The sequence below is a fragment of the Protopterus annectens genome, chromosome 9.part0 (genome assembly GCF_019279795.1).
Source record: "Protopterus annectens isolate FY-2018-M chromosome 9.part0, PAN1.0, whole genome shotgun sequence".
NCBI classification, from domain to species: Eukaryota; Metazoa; Chordata; order Ceratodontiformes; family Protopteridae; genus Protopterus; species Protopterus annectens.
In genome coordinates, this window is record NC_056743.1 from 638,945,575 (window position 1) to 638,964,447 (window position 18,873).

Sequence of the window (18,873 nt, forward strand, 5' to 3'; positions counted from 1 at the left end):
AGGTGAACAGGAATATGAAGGTAAGTGTCCTTCAAATCCAGAGATACCATAAAAGCTTGAGGAAACAGCAGAAGAGAAAATTGTCTGAAGACGCATCTTGAAAGAGGGGACCTTGAGAAAGGTGTTGACAAAAAAACAGGTCTAGAATGGGCTTCCATAACCCCTCCTTCTTGGGAATCAGAAACATTCCAGAATAAAAACCTCTTCCCTGCTAAGACAAGAGCTCGAGTTGTATGGTCCCCTGTTCCATCAGATCCTGCAGAACCAAAAGAAAATTAGAGAGACTGCAAGGAAGAGGCAGATGAAGGCTGGAGAATGGAGGAAAGAACTTCCAAGCCATAAAATAACCATTCTGGATAATTTAGTATATGCAGGTGTCCATGGTTATCTGTTGTCAAACAGGAAACAAAAGAGTCAGCCTAAGAGAGAGAGTAATCTGGCTGAGGGGGGTGGGGGATGGGGTGGATGTCAGAGTCAGATTCATTATAAAAAAGGTGTTTTTGGCACCAAGAACTCTAAATGGGCTTGTCTGGGAAAATTCGCTTCAGAACCCTCCTGCTCCTAGCATGATGTCTAGTCTGCCTATGGACAAAATAAGGTTTAGATGGATAATTCCTCTGGAACCTAATGACAGGAGAAAGATTTACTTCAGATCCTGCATAACTTTACCCTTATCCTGAAGGGTTCTAAACAATTCTGCAGCAGCACTAAAGAGATTGTGAGTAAGGGTGAATCCAAATGTTTGGCCTTAATGTCTTCAGGTAAGGCTTGAAGGCACAACCAAGAGGATCTCCTAGTGAGACAGTCAGATGCAGCTGCCCTAGAGAAGGCATCAGCAGCATCATAACTGTGTTTAATGGAATGGCAAGCCACCTGACATGCCTGATTCAGACAGTAAGATGTCTGCCTATCAGTCATAATCCCCCCCAAGTTGGAAGAGAAGAGCCAGGGCATATCTAGTCATGTAGGTCTGATAATGAACAGCCCTAAAGGCCAAACTAGCAGAAGTATATACTTTCTTCTCATACCTCTCTATAGCATGGCTGACCTTGTCAAAAGGTCAAAGCTTGGAAGAGGATAGCAGTTTGGATGGCTTATGTGTGGACAAGGAAAGAGCAGCAAATAAAGTGAAGGACTTTTGTACAAATACTTACGATCTTCTTGGACTATATAAAATCTGTGTAGCTTTTTAGGAGCCGAAGACTGAGTCTCAGGAGCCTGAGAAGCTGCTGAAAATGTATCCAAAAGGGCAGCTAAAACAGGAGGGAATGCAGAAAGTCTGGGCAAGTCCACTTGCAAGAGTTTATATCATGTCCTCTGAAACACAGAAATCTTGGAACAGTCCCATTTAAAGTGCTCATCATGCTGACAACTGTATCCCCAAAAGACAGTTCTTTAAAAGGAGAATCAGGGGACAGTGAGTCTTCATCAGACATCGAAGCAAAAGGAGAGTGGATCTGGTAGGAATGTGCTAAGGACTCAATCAGAATTCAACACTTCAACAGAAGAATCAGAAATCCTAGGACTTTTAGGAGTGAAGACCAGGGAGCAGAGGCAGGGACAGACAACCCCTGGTGGGGGTGGGGGGTGTTCAGGGCCGTAATGGCATTGAGCATCCCTTGAGTAAAGTCCTGCTACTATTTGTGAGAATCTTTAGCCAAAGAAGAGACACTTTTTTTCTTTTTTTAAAGGAAAATCTGCTTTACAAATCTAAGAGGTTCGGACCCCTGCCTAGATGAGAGCACCAGACACCTCGTCCCTAATATTTGGGGAATCCCTCTAAGCACCTCATATATAATCAGCCGTGGTTTCCCCTCTACATCTGCACCAGACATATGCACAGCCTTGGTGGACATGTGGGTAACCAGCTCCATGTCTGCTTCCAAATGGATAGAGGCAGAGAGAACTGATGTTGGCACCAGACAGTCCTCGGGTTCTTCATCCAACCCAATGGAGATGTCCAGTGCAGGTTGGACAGCAGCAGGATCAGTACATACATTTTTGGCTTTTCTTCTTAAATGCTGGCTTAACTCTGGGGGCAGGCTGAATAAGCCATGATACCTCAAGCCAAAAGCTTCAGACATTAGTTTTCTAAACAGGAAGGGATGAGAGATGACTGTGGATGGAGTGTCTCAGGGTCAAATGCCCGACAAATTTCACACTGTGGATGGTCAGGTGTAGCACCCAAACAAAAAAGGCACTTCTCATGTCAATCTTTATGGGGAATCTGCCTCCCACTCTCACATTTTCCCTTTCTGGATGACATGACAACAAACTAAAGAGGAGAAAAAAAAGAAAGGAATAAACCCCAAAGGGTCACTTCTCTTTAGAAGTCTCAGTAGAGGAACAAACTCAGGGATGGCATACAGACTGAATTCAAAGGTAGCGTTCAGACTGGTGGCAAAGAACGTACGAGTATTAGGCATGGGTATGTCACATACATACCCTACGCCTTGCTTACAGGACACAAATCTGACGTACAATGTCTGGAAGGTGTAAAGGCTTAGGTATGCTCGTCAAGTGTTTGGCTATCCTCGGCAGGATATCACAAAAGTAAAGAATACTGCAAAATTGATAAGGCGGGACACTGTGGTTTCACATGGCTGGTCTTGATTTTGAGAAGGATTTTTCACCAACAACAGTCCTAAAAGGAGGTCTCATTAACTTTATAGTGTCTTCTTGGATATGTCTGAGGGTAGTCTGGCTCTGTAATGGGTAAATTTCACTTCAAACGTGCAGTAACCCGATTTTAGGAATTTGAAAAGTAGAGAATCAAGGAGGGGTGTGACACTACTAGGAATAGGCAGCCATCTGAATTTCTGAAGAACACAGCAGTGATGCGCACTGGTCTGCTGGCACTACAAACCTGACAACTTTATTTTCAAATGTTTAACGTTCGTAAGAGGTTACTAGGCTAATGGCCCAAGGACCCTTGCAAGCCTAGACAAGTTTTCCTAGCCTGGTCCATCTTTTCTTTTCATGACTTTCTGAGCTTCTGCTTTTCATTGCCAGCTTTCCTTATGTACCTTACTTATATACACGGCTCAGCCACATATCTGTTTTGTAGTCCTCACACATGCTGTTTTGAGGTGCTGCCATTCTTGAACTCACCCATTTCCTCCTCTTGTTGGGGTACAAGTTTGTGAGCATTACAAGGAGAATGGAGATATATAATTGGGCGGCCATAAGGACATTTCTAGCAGCAACTGTTCTGGCTGTGGGGGTAAGCAGGTGGAAGATCCTACAGCACAGTTCAAGCTAATACAGCACTTTACTGCTGACTAAATGTATGCTAATTTTTAAGTTTATAAAAACAAGAACTACTGAGTAAACACACAAAGCACTAGAAGTACAATTTTGTTTATTCCAAGATACCAAGTTAAAAACATTCACCACACAGCATGGCTTCTTCAGGCAAATCTATACAGAAAAGTGCAACCACTACTTAAATACAAAGTAGAATGTCACATGATATATGTTAGTTAAGTGACATTTAAATACAATGTGAGATGATCACATGATGTATAAATGCTAGTCACGTGGCACATTTAAAATGAAATAAAGTTCCATGAAATTACTTAAATATGCAAATAAATAAAACATACTAAAATCAAAAGATTGAATTTATATTTACAAAATCATTTCATATGTATGTCACTAAGAAGTGGTTTCAAAGATACGTGCCCATTCAGTCCCGGATAAGTGCTCTTTCAAGCATAAAATCCAATAAAATTCATCTAATTCAGTATAATGAGAAATGTTATCACCACACAAAGACTGATAACATGCAAAATACAAAATTTAAAATCATGCTCTTGCCTCTTATCAGGTTTGTGTTTATACAGCGCATTAGTTAATACTGGTATCTTAATTTCACGATTACTAATACGTTGTTTCAATTCCTGCTTAGTCTTACGTACACGGTAAGCATCACAGCATACACACAAAGCCAGATATACTAAATTTACAACTCCCTGTCGCTCTTAGCTCAAATTCGTGACCATTCACTGCATTAACAATCAGTATACATATCCTTTCAAAAGACAGTTTCCACACTTAAAGGTACCCTTTTTAGTGGTTGTGACCAGGGCAGGAATGAGTGATCTATGTTATATATAACAAAGTTAACCGTTTCAGATTTACATTTTTCTTATAGCCAAATTGTGGTCTATCTGAAATCACTGTTCTTAACTTGGGCACATCCTGCAAAAATACCAGTATTTATTTATAATTTGTCTAACAGTGTTAGTATTTTTATTATAAGTTAGCATGCATCTCACTGTCCTCTCTGGTTTAGAAAGCAAGGGAATACTTCTATCAGTAACTGGTTCAACAGAAAGGTGGATCTGGCAGTAGTGGAATGTCTCTGCTCAACTTCATTGTTATCATATCCCTTCATTATAAAATCATTAGTCATTTCCCTTAGCTGATTACTCATCAGGCAGTCGGATGTGTTTAATCGAGCTGCTCGCATTATCTGATTCCTGACTATATTATCAAATATAAACTAAGGGTGCATGCTACTTTTATGTAAATAGGAGTTCAGTTTCACAGGTTTCCTGTAGAGTGTAGTAACGAGTGTACCATCAGTATTCTGATATATATATATATATAGAGAGAGAGAGACGTCAAGAAAATCGGTGTGACTAAAGGCAACATTTTCTTAAACTTTAAAAAGTTGGATGTGCTTGAAATAAAATGAAACATTTAAAACTGTTTTGTATTGTCACTCCATATGAGAAACAGATAATCCACTAACCATTAATAAAATAAAACCTGACTATTAAATGGGTTTTCAATTGCTAAGATGAATATCGTCTCCCAAATATACATACTGATGTTTGCATGCATGTTAGCAATGGGTGTGCCCATCGCTACACCTTTCATTTGTATATTTTCTTCTGACAGAGAAACACATTTGTGAGGACAAGCATTAGCAGCTGTCACAGTGTAGTTATGTAAGCCTGAGTGTACTCTGCGAAATCTAGCAAAACTTCTTTCATTGACTGAACCCCAACTTTGTTTGGTATCATGGTAAAAATGGAATCAACACATAGGGTTGGAAAGTAAGTATCAGCACTATGACATTGTGACCACCGCTGTAAAAACTGAGTTGTGTCCTTTAATGATAGTACTTGCTTTTCTTAAACCCCACTCTAAGCAGTCTCTCTAAAAATTGAGATCAGTTCAGTGAAAAAACGGGTACTAAATGTTGTAGAAAATTATTTTTTTCATGTTATAACTAATTCCATGTTCTTTGTTCCCTTACTAAATTAAATCTACAACAGAGTGTTCCCCAACTTTCTATTCCTCAACTCTGAACAATATTTTTTTCCTGAGGCAGAGATGTCTTGTGGCACTGTATTTTCAATCTTTTCTTGTTATTCTGCTCATCTAATGATTTAAATTACAGCAATATCACTTCTACATATCGAATTCCTTTACAGACATACACATGGTGCAGTGGTCAGCATTGTGGCCTCACAGCAAGAGGTCCTCCGGTTTGATTCTTGGCTGGGGTGCCTTCTGTGTGGAGTCTGCATGTCTCCCCTGCAGTCACCTGAGTTTCCTCTGGGTGCTCCTGTTTCCTCCCACATTCCAAAGACATGCAGTAGGTGGACCGGGCACTCGAAATTGGCCGTAGGTGTGAGTGAGTGGTATGAATGAACTACTGCAGCAGTGGTAGCCACCTGGTGGTGTAAACCTTGGCTTGAGTTGATTGTCATTGCTGAAGTGACACCCCGACCCCATGTGAAAAATGGGAAAAGGGGTTGAGGAAGAATGGGTGGATGTTAACACACAGGTAAAAGTACTTTTGATTTCCTTTTCTTAATGTTTTTAATGAACGAGCACATAGCATACCTAGGCTAAATTAAATTCTGCTGTATATCATGGTTGTTGCCAATAAACACATTCAGTAGTGTAGCCAGGGCAGGGCAAGGGGGACAAATGCTCCAGGTGCAAAGTGTGTGGGAGGAACATGATTGGCCAAACTCAATCTTTCTTTAATGTAACAGAGTCTTTTAAAAACTGATATTGTATATGCAATCAAACCTGAGGGCTGTACTGCACCATGCAGGCAAAGTATAAACTTTAACAACTGTTTGCTACATTTATATACAGCAGCTCTAACTGTAATATGCTGATTGCTTACAATGAAGCAATTGGTTTGTTACAGTGAAGTGGTTTTGTTTTGCTCTTCTTCACTTGAACAGCTGAAGGGGTGGGACACAGTTCATGGTACTGGCACAGCCACGCTTCTGGTCACCTTTCTTTTGTAAAGTAGAAAATGCTCATGCACACCACCTGTGTAAGGACTGATACAGTCAATGGGAGATTTCTCTTCCTATGGATCTGTGCACCAGATATATATCCCCTCCAGGAAGGATGTCACAAGAAAGCCTAAAAGACCTTAAAACAGTATCAGAACACCTCATAGATAGACCTGCCACCCTGAGTGGGCTTTCCCCTCCTTTGACTCTAAGGCAAGGAAATCAAAGTTTTATAAAGTATAAGCAGGTTTTTGGTACCTACACAACACTGGAACCATCTTGTAAGGAGAAATACAACATAAGGGTTGAGTTAACCTTAACCTGTATTAAAAGGTGGAGATTTCCTTTTAGGAAAGTAGGACAGATTTTGCTAAATATATTTATTTATATTTGTTTACCAGGGTAGTGCACTGATCAATACTAACCAAGAAGTTTTATCTGTAAAAGTTGTTTTGATTTCTGCCTAAAACTGTTTATTGGTTTTCTTTTGAAATACTGTTTTTGGCCAAGGTAATTTGCTTTGACACAGCAGCCTGATACCCTTTAAAAAAGCTACATGTTTCTTGAATACTAATGACTGAAAATCAGGCTCATAATAGCTGCTCTTGTATATATCTTTAAATGTCTGAAAAAATGTAGGGACAACCAGAGATTTGAGCTCCCTGACACCTGGCTCCCTATGTAAAATGATCCTGCATTAAATTCATTATTTTTCCAAAGACGGTCAAATGATGACAAGGATTGTTTTTCAACATCTGTATTTTATCTGACCAAAGAATATATCTGTGTGGAATAAAGATGTTCTTCTTTCTCAATGCCCAAGTCAGATGACTATACGAGGAAAGGCTCTTTTCCTTTCTGTGGCAAATGCCATATTGGAGGTAAGAGGTTCTCCTGGTGGAAGTGCAGGCTTGCTACACATTCTTTGGTGAACTGCCAATAATAAAAAAAGACCACCAAGACACACATGAATGGAAGAGATGCACCACAGCTGAGAATCTGGACTACAGGCAGAGCAATAAGGACTCAGTAATCCTAGATTTTTTTTTTGCACACAACAGGTCACTTCCTTGCTAAGGCAAAAATCAGTGTATATTTCATCCACACTTACAAGTGCTGATCTTGCTGTATTCCACTCCAAGCTGCAGCACTACTTGTGTGGGCTACCTAACCCTCAATTGTGCCTACAACACATCATACGCAGGCTGTGTACAGCACTTGTAGCTAATCTCAAATTGTATACAGAAATACTGTTAGAATGTACCAAATTATGGCAAAGAACCTGGGCTATGCAATGTTGTGATTAAGCAGATTAAAGGTGACAAAATGATTTTTGCCTAAAACTGCTTTGCTTGCTCAAGTTCTTTTTTTTTTTTAATTTAATTTCAGTACAATTCAAGCTCCAGGCAAAGACCGTGTAGCCTACCAGTACAAGAGAATAACACCTCATCAACTGAGAGCAGGCAGGCATGAACGAGATACAGAAGCAGGGCACCACTCTCTACATGCGAGCACCTCAAGCTGGTCCTTTGCAGATGCCTTGAAATGATATTCAGCTGTGACACAGCAAATCAATATGTATACGTTTGGAAAGTTTGATACGACTATATCTTGCTGTTGGCCTCCAAACAGGCAGTGACATTTTTGGATATGAAAGGAGGAGATGGCGCCAGGAACTGGAAAAGCTGCATGCCTCTATGGCTGATGCTCTTAGGCTCGCCTAGGATCGAAAGGGTCTCAAAATTCTCAAGCTCTCTGCTTGTGGCAACTTTTGCAGCCAATTAGATCCACTGATCCATCTTATGCTGGCTATTAGAATGTTTGCTCACAACTGTAGCAGATTATTCTTCCTTGGAAAGCTTGCTTACACCTATAGCAGACCACCCACTCCCTCAGAAAATGCGGATATGCCCTGCCTAAGGTCAGATGCTTTTTATGTCCTAAAAAATGACTAAGTTATACATCCTTCATTGCAGTGTTTTCTAGTTAAAAATGCACAGTATTCACATCAGACAATTGATGGCTCCCACCACAATTGTAAACAATGAAGGAGATTAATCCTTGGGTAGTATTTGTCAGCTACAGACACACTTGGTGATGATGACATTTTCCTCCAAAATAAATCACTTACAAAAAAAGATTAGTACAGCAAACAGCAACAATATAACACAAGTCTACAAGTTAACACAAAAATGTTAAATTCTGGTATGTTAAATTCTGGTACTTAATGCAGCTCTGGAGTTTGTACAGATTAAACACACTTCTGATCATTTACATCAAAAAAGAAACTGAAGATGGCATGGGCTGCTCTTCCCTTTACACTATATGCTCTACTGATGACTACATGATGAGGAAGAATCCAGCTCACGCAGATGTTCACAACTCAGAAAAGTTAGGCCAGATGATCAGAGGTTTGCCTGCAGTGTAACTTTCACTCATTAGGGATGATGAAGTTGTAGTAATCATGATGAACACTGACCAATACTGCAGAACGTAAAAGCTGTGTCTCACTGAAGGCAGTCCCATGAGTCAGATTCAAAGAAGTAATTTACCAGATTATGGGGAACTGCAAGCTAAGCCTGAGCTTTGACAGTGTAATACAAACCAGGGCAGCTGATATGAAGACTTGATGGGGCCACCAAAGCTAGCTATCAAAGTAAGGAAAAACATGTCAGTCCCTCTCCAGCAGAGTATTCATCACCACAGCAAGCATCAAGGTAAACAGCAGACATTTTGTACTGAAACTGACACCCAACCACAGTGAAACTAAAGAACCTTGATGTTGCAAGACAGCCATTATGTCCACTGATAGCACCCGTGCAGTCTGTCAGCGCCAGGACAAGACCCCTCGGAGAGTCACCATTCAAAACCTGACATGCTGGATTTGCACAGAAGTCTTAGGCATGCAACTACCAAAGCCTGCAAACCTTAACTTCAAGCAATAGCACAAGGATAGTTAATCAGCACTCTCAAACCTCCAGAAAACCATAAAGAAGTCCAGGGCGGGAAAGAAGATGTTTGTTCTTCTTAGAATTAAGACGGTTGATTAGAATCTCTGGTTTCATTACAAAGATCTCTAGAACATAACTGAAGTGTATTATCTGGGCTTATTCCAATAGCACTGTAGACACAGTGTAGTCTTCTTGGTGGAGATTTTTCAAAGAAAAAGACCTAAGAGAGTTGCAAGACATGACCATTTGTACTCGCTTCTAGCACCCACCTGTTCTTTACTAATGGCTCTCCAACCCTTAATAAAAGTGAAGGCTCCCACCCATGGATAGTGGTCGGGATTACAGACTGCCAGGCCACTGAGTCACCATCCTGAGTAACATGCCCAGGACTGCTTGATGTCTCATGGCCTTTCCTCACCCTATGCAGTGGGCTAAAGAGCTGAAAAGTATCCAAGAAGGTAGGGCCCATGTGGCATCATAAAGATTCTCAACAGTAAACAATGTGCGACTCCCTTCTAAAGGTCTACAACCAGATTTAAGGAGACCTGGTCATCAAGACAGGCGGTTTTATGTCAGAGCTCTGGCAACTAATGTCACATCATCTTATGCAAGCAATTACCCAGGCCTGCTAACATTAACTACAGAAAAAAACAAGATGTTAGGCAGAATTTCCAAACCTACACAAAACTACACAGAAGCCCACTGCAGAAGCTGTGGTATGGGTCCTAACCAGCTTCTCTGAGACCAGATTAAAGGGTTGCCAGCTTCTTCAGTGGCTGATCCAGGCAGAAAACAAGCAGATCAGATTAACTGCACAGATGAATCCTAGCCCCAAAACAGCACAGAACAATCTTGTGCCACCCATTCCTTGAACCTTATACTCTTATTAGGGAGCAAGGTACTGTGGTCAGTGGGACCTACACTGCACGGGAAAGGTCACGTCAAAGCCTCCCAAAGACTGGTAGGAATGTCATGCTACTTGCAGAAGATTTGGAAAGGGCATCATTTTCCTTGGAGGCAAAATTTAGATGCTTCCTGGATACAATTTATGCATTCGTATGGAGGCTACTGGCTAGAAACAAGAGCTGCTTCTACTTCTCCAGAGAGACATACAGATAATTCTGGAAAGGACTTAAAGGGACCACAGGCCAATCCACACTAGACTTCAAGGGTCAGAAGGTTTGTCCAAAAAAAAAAAATCATCAGACTTGAGCACATACAAGTAAAGGAGGGCATCAGTGTCTTTATCTGCCTCTGACATAAGGGCCATCAGGACCCAAGTTTACATTCTGGTTCAGAGTAGAGGGGTCAGCCTTTTCTACCCAAAGCTCTAGGATAGGCAAGTGTGCACTTTGTCAAAATGTGTATGATCAAGTGTGCAAAAGGTAAGTTCTGGTGATCAGGTGATATGATTTCAGTGCAGAGGGCACCAAGACAGGAAAGGTCTGCAGAGGGGTAGTACTGGAATCAAGCCCTGTGATCGCACATATACAAGAACAATTCAACAGTCATCAAATATTTGGCTTGTCCTCTGGGCCTTGATGGTGCAGGAGGACCCAGAACACCTTTCTCAATCTGACCAATGAGTCCAGCTGTACTCAAAGGGAGCAAGTCTTGGAATAAGAATTCCAGTCCTCACTATTAACAGTCTTGACAATACCAAGGAGTCAAGGAACTACTCCCTCAGATCTTCTGGCTGCTAAACCAGTAAAGAAGAGATGCACACACCCTGGTGTGCACTCCTCCTCTCAAAGTGGTTGCTTGGGAAGCACCTCTCGCAGGCCTCTTGTTTATTCAGTGACACAATAAAGTGCAACCCTTCACTAATCAAGGAGGAAGTTGCCTTGGAGGCAGACTTACATTGAGGAAGTTGTGCTCAGTACTTAGCACCCTGCTCCTTCGCCCCTCCTAACACTCTGGTACTGGCCTGAAATGAAATAATGGAACTTTTTGCTGATCCCTGTGTTCATCTTGTGGAACGTCAGGCAGGTCTTTGTCTTAATCTTTACATCTGGATGGCTGGACTAAAACAAGAGAACTTACAGATTTGTTAAAGCAGCATTTGATATCATGCTTGGATCTGTGGCAGAAATGCAGGGAACTTTAAAACAACAATTAAAAGTGTGATAAGGTCCAAAACTTGTAACCACAAACTAAGGACACCGCAGTAGATGAAGTCCCACATTTAGTGGCAATGCGCTTAACTTGAAGTTTTTATTGGAAACCTGAAGTTTTTAACTGAAAATTTCGTTACTGTGGAATACATTGGATTCAACTACTGTAGTGTCCTTAGTTTGTGGCTACAATTAAAAGTGTGATCCCAAAACAACAACTGTAAACTAAAACAGCAAATGAAAACTAAAACTTGCTGTAACACAAACTGCACCCCTTTACCCTCTCACTCTACTTGCATATACTAATCGTGAGATTACTCCATCTCAAAGTAAGGGAATTCTCCAAAATAATGTAACCTTGATCTTAGTATGCATACTACATCAATTGCAACTTGGGTTCTGCACTGAGGATTTAGAGGAAGCACATCACATTTCTATTCGGTACTCTCAGTGATTCTCAATCCAGATAACAGAGACAAGGCTGGTGTAGATACTGGTTTACTTTGAGGGCTAAATGAAAATTTAGAAGGTCTGTACTTAGTTCAAGATATATCCTGTGTGTGAGCATCTGTAAAGAACTGGGAATCATTGATATGTGTGCTCTCCTAGCTCACTGTGACATCACAACATGCAAAAGGAATGTACAACCAAGGATATGGAGAAAAAGGTGGGGGGTAGCGGAGATTAAAATGGCATTATAAATCCCAACAATTATCTACTGTAGGGTGCCCACAAAGTCAAATCTAATCTATCCACAGTCCAAGTGTACAGCCAGGTCAACAATTGTCATATGCTAGGATGGAAAAGAACAGAAAACAGTGCCAATACAAAAAACAAGAAACTCACTCGCAGATGAAGGTCCCTTGAGGGATTTCCTGTACTGCTCTGACACCCCAGCCCATCTTGGCAGTACGGTATAACTGTAAACGAGCCCTGTGCAGAGAAAAAGAAAAAAATAAGAGGTCTTGGTAAAACAAACAGCAATAAGACAAAAATGCTACTTATCAAGTGGTCTTCATATTAGATTGGAGAAATCAGGCCACAGTTGTAAGAAATGCTCTAAGAGACAATCTACGGCCTGTATTAAACACTAGCCTACTATTCTGAGTCAGTAAAAAATGCATAAAACCAAAAATTGATCTTGTCTTCAAAGAAGGGAGGTAAAATCTACAACTATTAACTGATGACTTCTGAAACACACACACATCATCTCTGTTTAAAATGGAAAACACCATACACCCAAAGAGAAACATCAATGAATAATGAAATTTACTCAGTATTGCTTGTGAAAATAAATTCTTTCCTATTTAATATAGCACCAGACTAGTCTCAAAACCCTCAACTCTCCTAGCTTACTCTGTGATCATACCATCTCTCAACGGACTATTTTTTTTACATCATTACTAGAAGCAAATGGGCGTGCCTTCGTTGAAGGTTGAACTTGCACCTCTGCGTTCGTGAAAATCTACTGCCAATCATTAGCGGACGAGAGTTCCGCTGTGGCGACCCCTAACCAGGAAAAGCCGAAAGACAACAACAACAACAACTAGAAGCACCAGCAAAACAGAAACAAAACAGATGATGCATGCTGCAACAGACCAATAGCTAAATACTCAGACTATTAAAAGGCCATTACTACAGACAAACAGGTACATAAGGTTCTACATTTGTGTATACAGTCCAAGACACCTACACAGGCACAAGAGATTCTTCACAGCAAATTCATTTTCTAGAACAAATCATATACAGTGTTGTCACATTTTTTCTCATACCATAATTTCTGCTTTTAACTGCTCTTCCTTAAATTTATATACTGAATAAAAATCATGAAAACAACTTACAACGTTAAGTCACAAACCATCCAATAAGTGCCACCGCTCTTTTATAACCTTGCGCTGTCGAAATAACCACAAAAAAACTCAAAGTAAATCCAAACAGAATTCAGCAACAAATACCAAATATGAGGAATCCTGGTGGAATAGGACACTGAAGAATAAACTCCAAACTGATGCGAACTGAAGTAAATCAATGTCCTTTATTTCAAAGAAGGACAACGATGCAAAACGGTAAATGCACTTACAAATAACAAAAAACAATCCAATATGGTTAAGCGCTTTCACCCACTACAACTCATGGGCTTCATCAGAACCTTTTGAATAAAATAAAATCCTTTTAAAAGAAATAAGGCGCCAAAAGGAAGCGGAAACTGATGTAATATCCTGTATAGCAAATACCGGCCCCTGCCCTTATACACCAATCATTAGATTTAAAAATGGCGCCAACAGGAAGCTGAAAATTACGTCATTTCCTGTGTTCTGTCCTACATTATACTCCACCCCTTACAGGCCTCACTAAACTTCCTAATACTTCAACATATACAAAATCTATCAGTGTGGTTCGTGCAAAAAATTCAACAACAAAATTCATCACAATAACCACACTCAAGCATCCATGTTCCTGTTGATTTAAAACATTTAAAATAAGCACTCTGCATAATAATAATAAATCTGAAATATGTACACAAAAATCCTGTAATAAACCTATAATGAGCCATATCTCAAAAAATGCCTAACAATCACTTCACCTATACAACCTCACAAACGTATAGGTATGATCTGACCAATGTATACTTGTACATAATACAATAATATGAAATTAATATATATATAAAAAATCCACAATAAATATACATGTGAAATAAGTTAAATAATTAATAAATGATAAACAATCATATACAATATTCTAAAATTGGTTTACAAGAAATAAAATCGTTGAGGCCAGGGTATGTGGTGGCATCTAATAAAAGTTGCCACCAGACCTCTTTAAAACTCAGCACTGTTTTGTAATCTCCACCTATAGAATCAACAGCGATGGTTTCAAGAATAGCAAACTTAAAATTATGTGTTTCATCAGTGGAAATTATATGCCAATACAGTGGATTTGTTACATCTTTTTTGTGAATACTATAAATATGGTCAAATGCGTTGTCGAAAACAATGCTCTGTTTTGCCTACATAAAAACATATGCACTCACTACATTTGGCAATATAAATTATCATCTTAGTCCTACAATTCCCATATTTGGGTTTAATAATTGTGAGAGCCTCATTTTGGATTATCAATTTTTTTGTTTTCTATGATATACTTACACTGGTTACAAGAACCACATTTATAGGTATGAATTAATTCATTTGATCTCCTATCCCTTTGCCTTTTCCTGGGTATCAATACATTTTTAATATTTTTACCCATTTTGTATGTGATTCTCGATTTTTCCCCATTATTTGTATCAGTTTAGGATCCTGAGAAATCAGGTACCAAAATTTGTTTACAAGATAAATAACTTTGTCAACTACTGGGCTATATAATAATATTAAGGATCTGTGATGACCGTTAGACTGTCTTCTATCTCCTTTATCATCTTTAATCATATGCCCGGATTCGAATCCCTTTCCCAATAAAGGACAGTATTTTCTGTCCCTTTCTTGAATGACATAATTGCCTATAGTAGATAAAATTTTCTCAGGATAACCTCTCTCAACAAACAATTGCGTAATAAACTCAACTTCACCTGTCAACACATTCACATCAGACGTCATACGTGCAGCTCTGATAACTTGCCCTTTAAAAATGTTATGTTTCATATTCAAAGGATGACAGCTGCTATATTCCAAACAGTCATTAGTAAAAGTATTTTTCCTATATATTTTTGATTGGAATGTTGAATCATGTTTATAAATATATATATCCAAATATGCAATCCCCTCACTATTATATGTATACGTGGATTTCAGATATTCACTAGTGGTATTTAGATACTTTAAAAACTTGTCTAATTTTTCCACACTGTCATCCCATAAGATGTACATGTCATCCAGGAACCTTGAATAATGTCTGACATTTTTGAAATATTCACATGGGAAAAGGGAGGGGAGTTCCCAATCAAGCATAGCCAGGTTGGCAAAGATGGGTGCACAAGCAGCACCCATAGCTACCCCCCTGGTTTACTTGAAGTACTCACCTTCAAAATAAATAAAATTGTGTTCTAACACTAAGGTCATCAACTCCATAATTACGACTTATCTGTTCCCAAGTAAGATTGGCAAAGGATGTAATACTATTACAAAAAGCATCCAAACCAGCTTGTTTTGGTATGCTTGAAAAAAGATCAACAACGTCTACAGTAACAAAAAACAAATTATCCATATTAGTATTTGTAGGAAACATTCCCAAAAATTCCCAAGAATCTTTTACCATATGGGGAATTTTACTATATATATGTTTTAATGTGGTGGTGGGTGCTGTGGTAGCGTTGTCGCCTCACAGTAAGACGCTGTCCAGTTCGATTCTCAGCTAGAGCGTCTTCTGCGTGGAGACATGCGTGAATGGGTGTACCTTCGTTGAAGGTTGTGCGGCAGGCCTGGCAAGCTGCTACATAGAAATCAACTGCCAATCATTAGCGGACCAGAGTTCCGCTGTGGCAACCCCTAACCGGGAAAAGCCGAAAGACACAAACAAATATGTTTTAATGAACAATCTATATATTTTCACATAGGGAGTGTTTTAGATTTACTACCAGATATAATAGGCCGGAAAGGGGGGTCTAAGGTATTCTTATGTATTTTGGGAATACCGATGATGGTTGCTAACCTAGGATATTTCACTTGTAGAAAAATAAGTCTCCTTATTAATTCTACCATCTATATAAAATTCCTCTAAATAGGAATCAATACGTCAGTAAGCTATATTTATCTCATTAATAGAAATATTTTGGTAATTCCCTGTATGATATAAAATATCATATATTTTTTTTAAATATTTTAAGCTGTCATATATCACTATACCACCCCCCTTATCCAGCTTCATCACTCTAACATTGGAATTGTCCTGGACAGACTTAAGTGTCTCTCTTTCTTCATTAGATAAATTGTTGGTAACATTATCATTTATATTTTTAGATACCCGATAAATTTCTCTAGTTACTACTTTCTCATACAAGTCAACCTTAGGATGACTGGGGGGTATAAATGTATTTTTAACTCTCAAAGAATTATCATAATTTTTTAATATAGCTTTTTCAATATAATTTTTATCATTAAAGAAAATTCCTAAATTCATCTTTCTAATGAATTTTTTTAATTCACATAAAACATCCACCACACAAAAATGGGTATTAGGAATAAATTTCATACCTTTGCATAAAAGCTCAAAACGAGTCTTGTGTATATCCAAACTAGAAAAATTGTAAATATTGAAGTTTCTGCATGTGTATCTATAGTCCTCCCTGATGATATCAGAACACACTAAATCAGTTAATTTCTTTCCCTCCACGGTGTTTTGCCCCCCCCCCCCCCCCACTGTCCCTGCCTGGGTTTCCAAGTTGACCGATGATCTTGTTGGTAAATATTCCGATGCGACTGCCCTTTTTTGGAATCCGCCCTCTGAAAATGGGAATTATATTTCTTATAATCCTCTTGACCTGTCTCATATGGATGGTCAACTTTATTACCTTGTAAACTACTATTTCTATCCTTATAATTATACCAATCATACGCCTTACCATTTTTGTACTGTTCGCTATCCCTTATTAATTTCTTTTTGTTTCCTAATACATATATTTTCCACCCACTTGTCTGCCAAATTATATTGTTTCTTATACAACCTTTCCCAGTCTGAAAAATAATAAATCACCTGTAATCTTCATATTTAATTCCTCAGTATCATGTATCAACTGACTCAACCTTTCGTCATTGTATTTAATAAGAATTTTCATAACGTTAAACCCACATTGGTCAAAAAAGGTATTAAATTCAGTTACATTTTTATCAGAAAAAACTATACCCATGGGTGTCTTATAAAATCTGAAACCCATGGGCACAATTTTCATTTCCAAACACTTATGTAAATAAGCATTGTCAGCCTTAATTTCATTAATGGTTTTAAGTTGTTTACCAAGTGAAAAAATCATGTCTTTTAAACACCCCAAATCCTTTGGGGAATTCTGAATGTCCTTTTGACCTGTAATAACGTTATCAAATTTATAGTCAGTAGTCAAAAATTTGTTAAACTGCAAATCATGACCGGCTGGTTGATTGGAAACGAAACCTTTTGAACCAGAACCTTGTTTGTTATGCGGGAAACTGTTTGTAATAGCAGAATAGGCTTTAATAGGAAGTATTCGCTTGGGTTTGGCACCAGTACATTTACCTTCCTCCTCCACATCGTATATAGAAAAGTCAAAGGTAAAATCAGTAATGTTGATCTTACTATTGTTTACTGGTTCAGTTATGTCCAATCTATTAAAAGTCCCTTTCGGACTGTAACTTGCCTGTCCATTTGGCAATGAAAAACTGTCATCTCCTGTTGGGCGTTGGCCTCCTAATACTGATGCTCCATATCCAAAACCGTTGGACCCAATAGTGTGTGGGGGGGTCTGCTTGTCTTTAACAACCTCCTCCTTCAATGGATGATAATTGTCCGATTCCCCACCAGTTCTAACCAATGGTGAGGTAGTAGAAAGAACCCTTGGTTCATGTACACCAGGAATCCTTTGCAAGCTCCCAAGAAGACCAAAAAGCTTGCCAATGTCGCTCTTAAGAGATGCGACCTCATTATTATCATTATTATCAATATTGACCGCTGCTGAAATAGGTGAGCCCACACCGGATATGTCCATGACTGAGAAGACAACTGAATAAAAATCACGAAAACAACTTACAACGTTAAGTCACAAACCATCCAATAAGTGCCACGGCTCTTTTATAACCTTGCGCTGTCGAAATAACCACATAAAAACGCAAGGTAAATCCAAATAAAATTCAGCAACAAATACCAAATATGAGGAATCCTGGTGGAATAGGACACTGAAGAATAAACTCCAAACTGATGCGAACTGAACAAGTAAATCAATGTCCTTTATTCCAAAGAAGGACAACGATACAAAACGGTAAATGCACTTAAATAACAAAAATCAATCCAATACGGTTAAGCGCTTTCACCCACTACAACTCGTGGGCTTCATCAGAACCTTTTGAATAAAATAACAAAATCCTTTTAAAAGAAATGAGGAGCCAAAATGAAGCGGAAACTGATGTAATATCCTGTATAGCAAATACCGCCCCCTTCCCTTATACACTGATCATTAGATTTAAAATAAAGGACATTGATTTACTTGTTCAGTTCGCATCAGTTTGGAGTTTATTCTTCAGTGTCCTATTCCACCAGGATTCCTCATATTTGGTATTTGCTGCTGAATTCTATTTGGATTTACCTTGCGCTTTTTTGTGGTTATTTCGACAGTGCAATATAAAAGAGCCGTGGCACTTATTGGATGGTTTGTGACTTAACGTTAAATTTATATACTCCTTATACTAGTGGTTTAGTGATTCACACTGAATTGTTGGACCAGTCTGCCAAAATGTGCAAATTTCCTTTAAGGTGGTATAAACCTACAGGATGTTACATTAAGGTAGTTCAGGGGGAAAGTCACCTGCATGTCAGGTTTGGGGGATTTGTCCCCAGTTTTATCCATGACCA

At 39.0% G+C, this 18,873-nt stretch overlaps 1 protein-coding gene across 3 annotated transcripts in view; it reads right to left on the bottom strand.

The window, feature by feature from the left end:
- The window catches only part of EHMT2 (euchromatic histone lysine methyltransferase 2), a 1,701,692-nt gene that overhangs the window by 217,628 nt on the left and 1,465,191 nt on the right, over nucleotides 1–18,873 (bottom strand). For all 3 annotated transcript variants that reach the window (XM_044083219.1, XM_044083218.1, XM_044083217.1), the window contains one exon: nucleotides 12,184–12,270. In XM_044083219.1, the coding sequence (XP_043939154.1) occupies nucleotides 12,184–12,270 (87 nt within the window). The remainder of the gene's footprint in view (nucleotides 1–12,183; nucleotides 12,271–18,873) is intronic.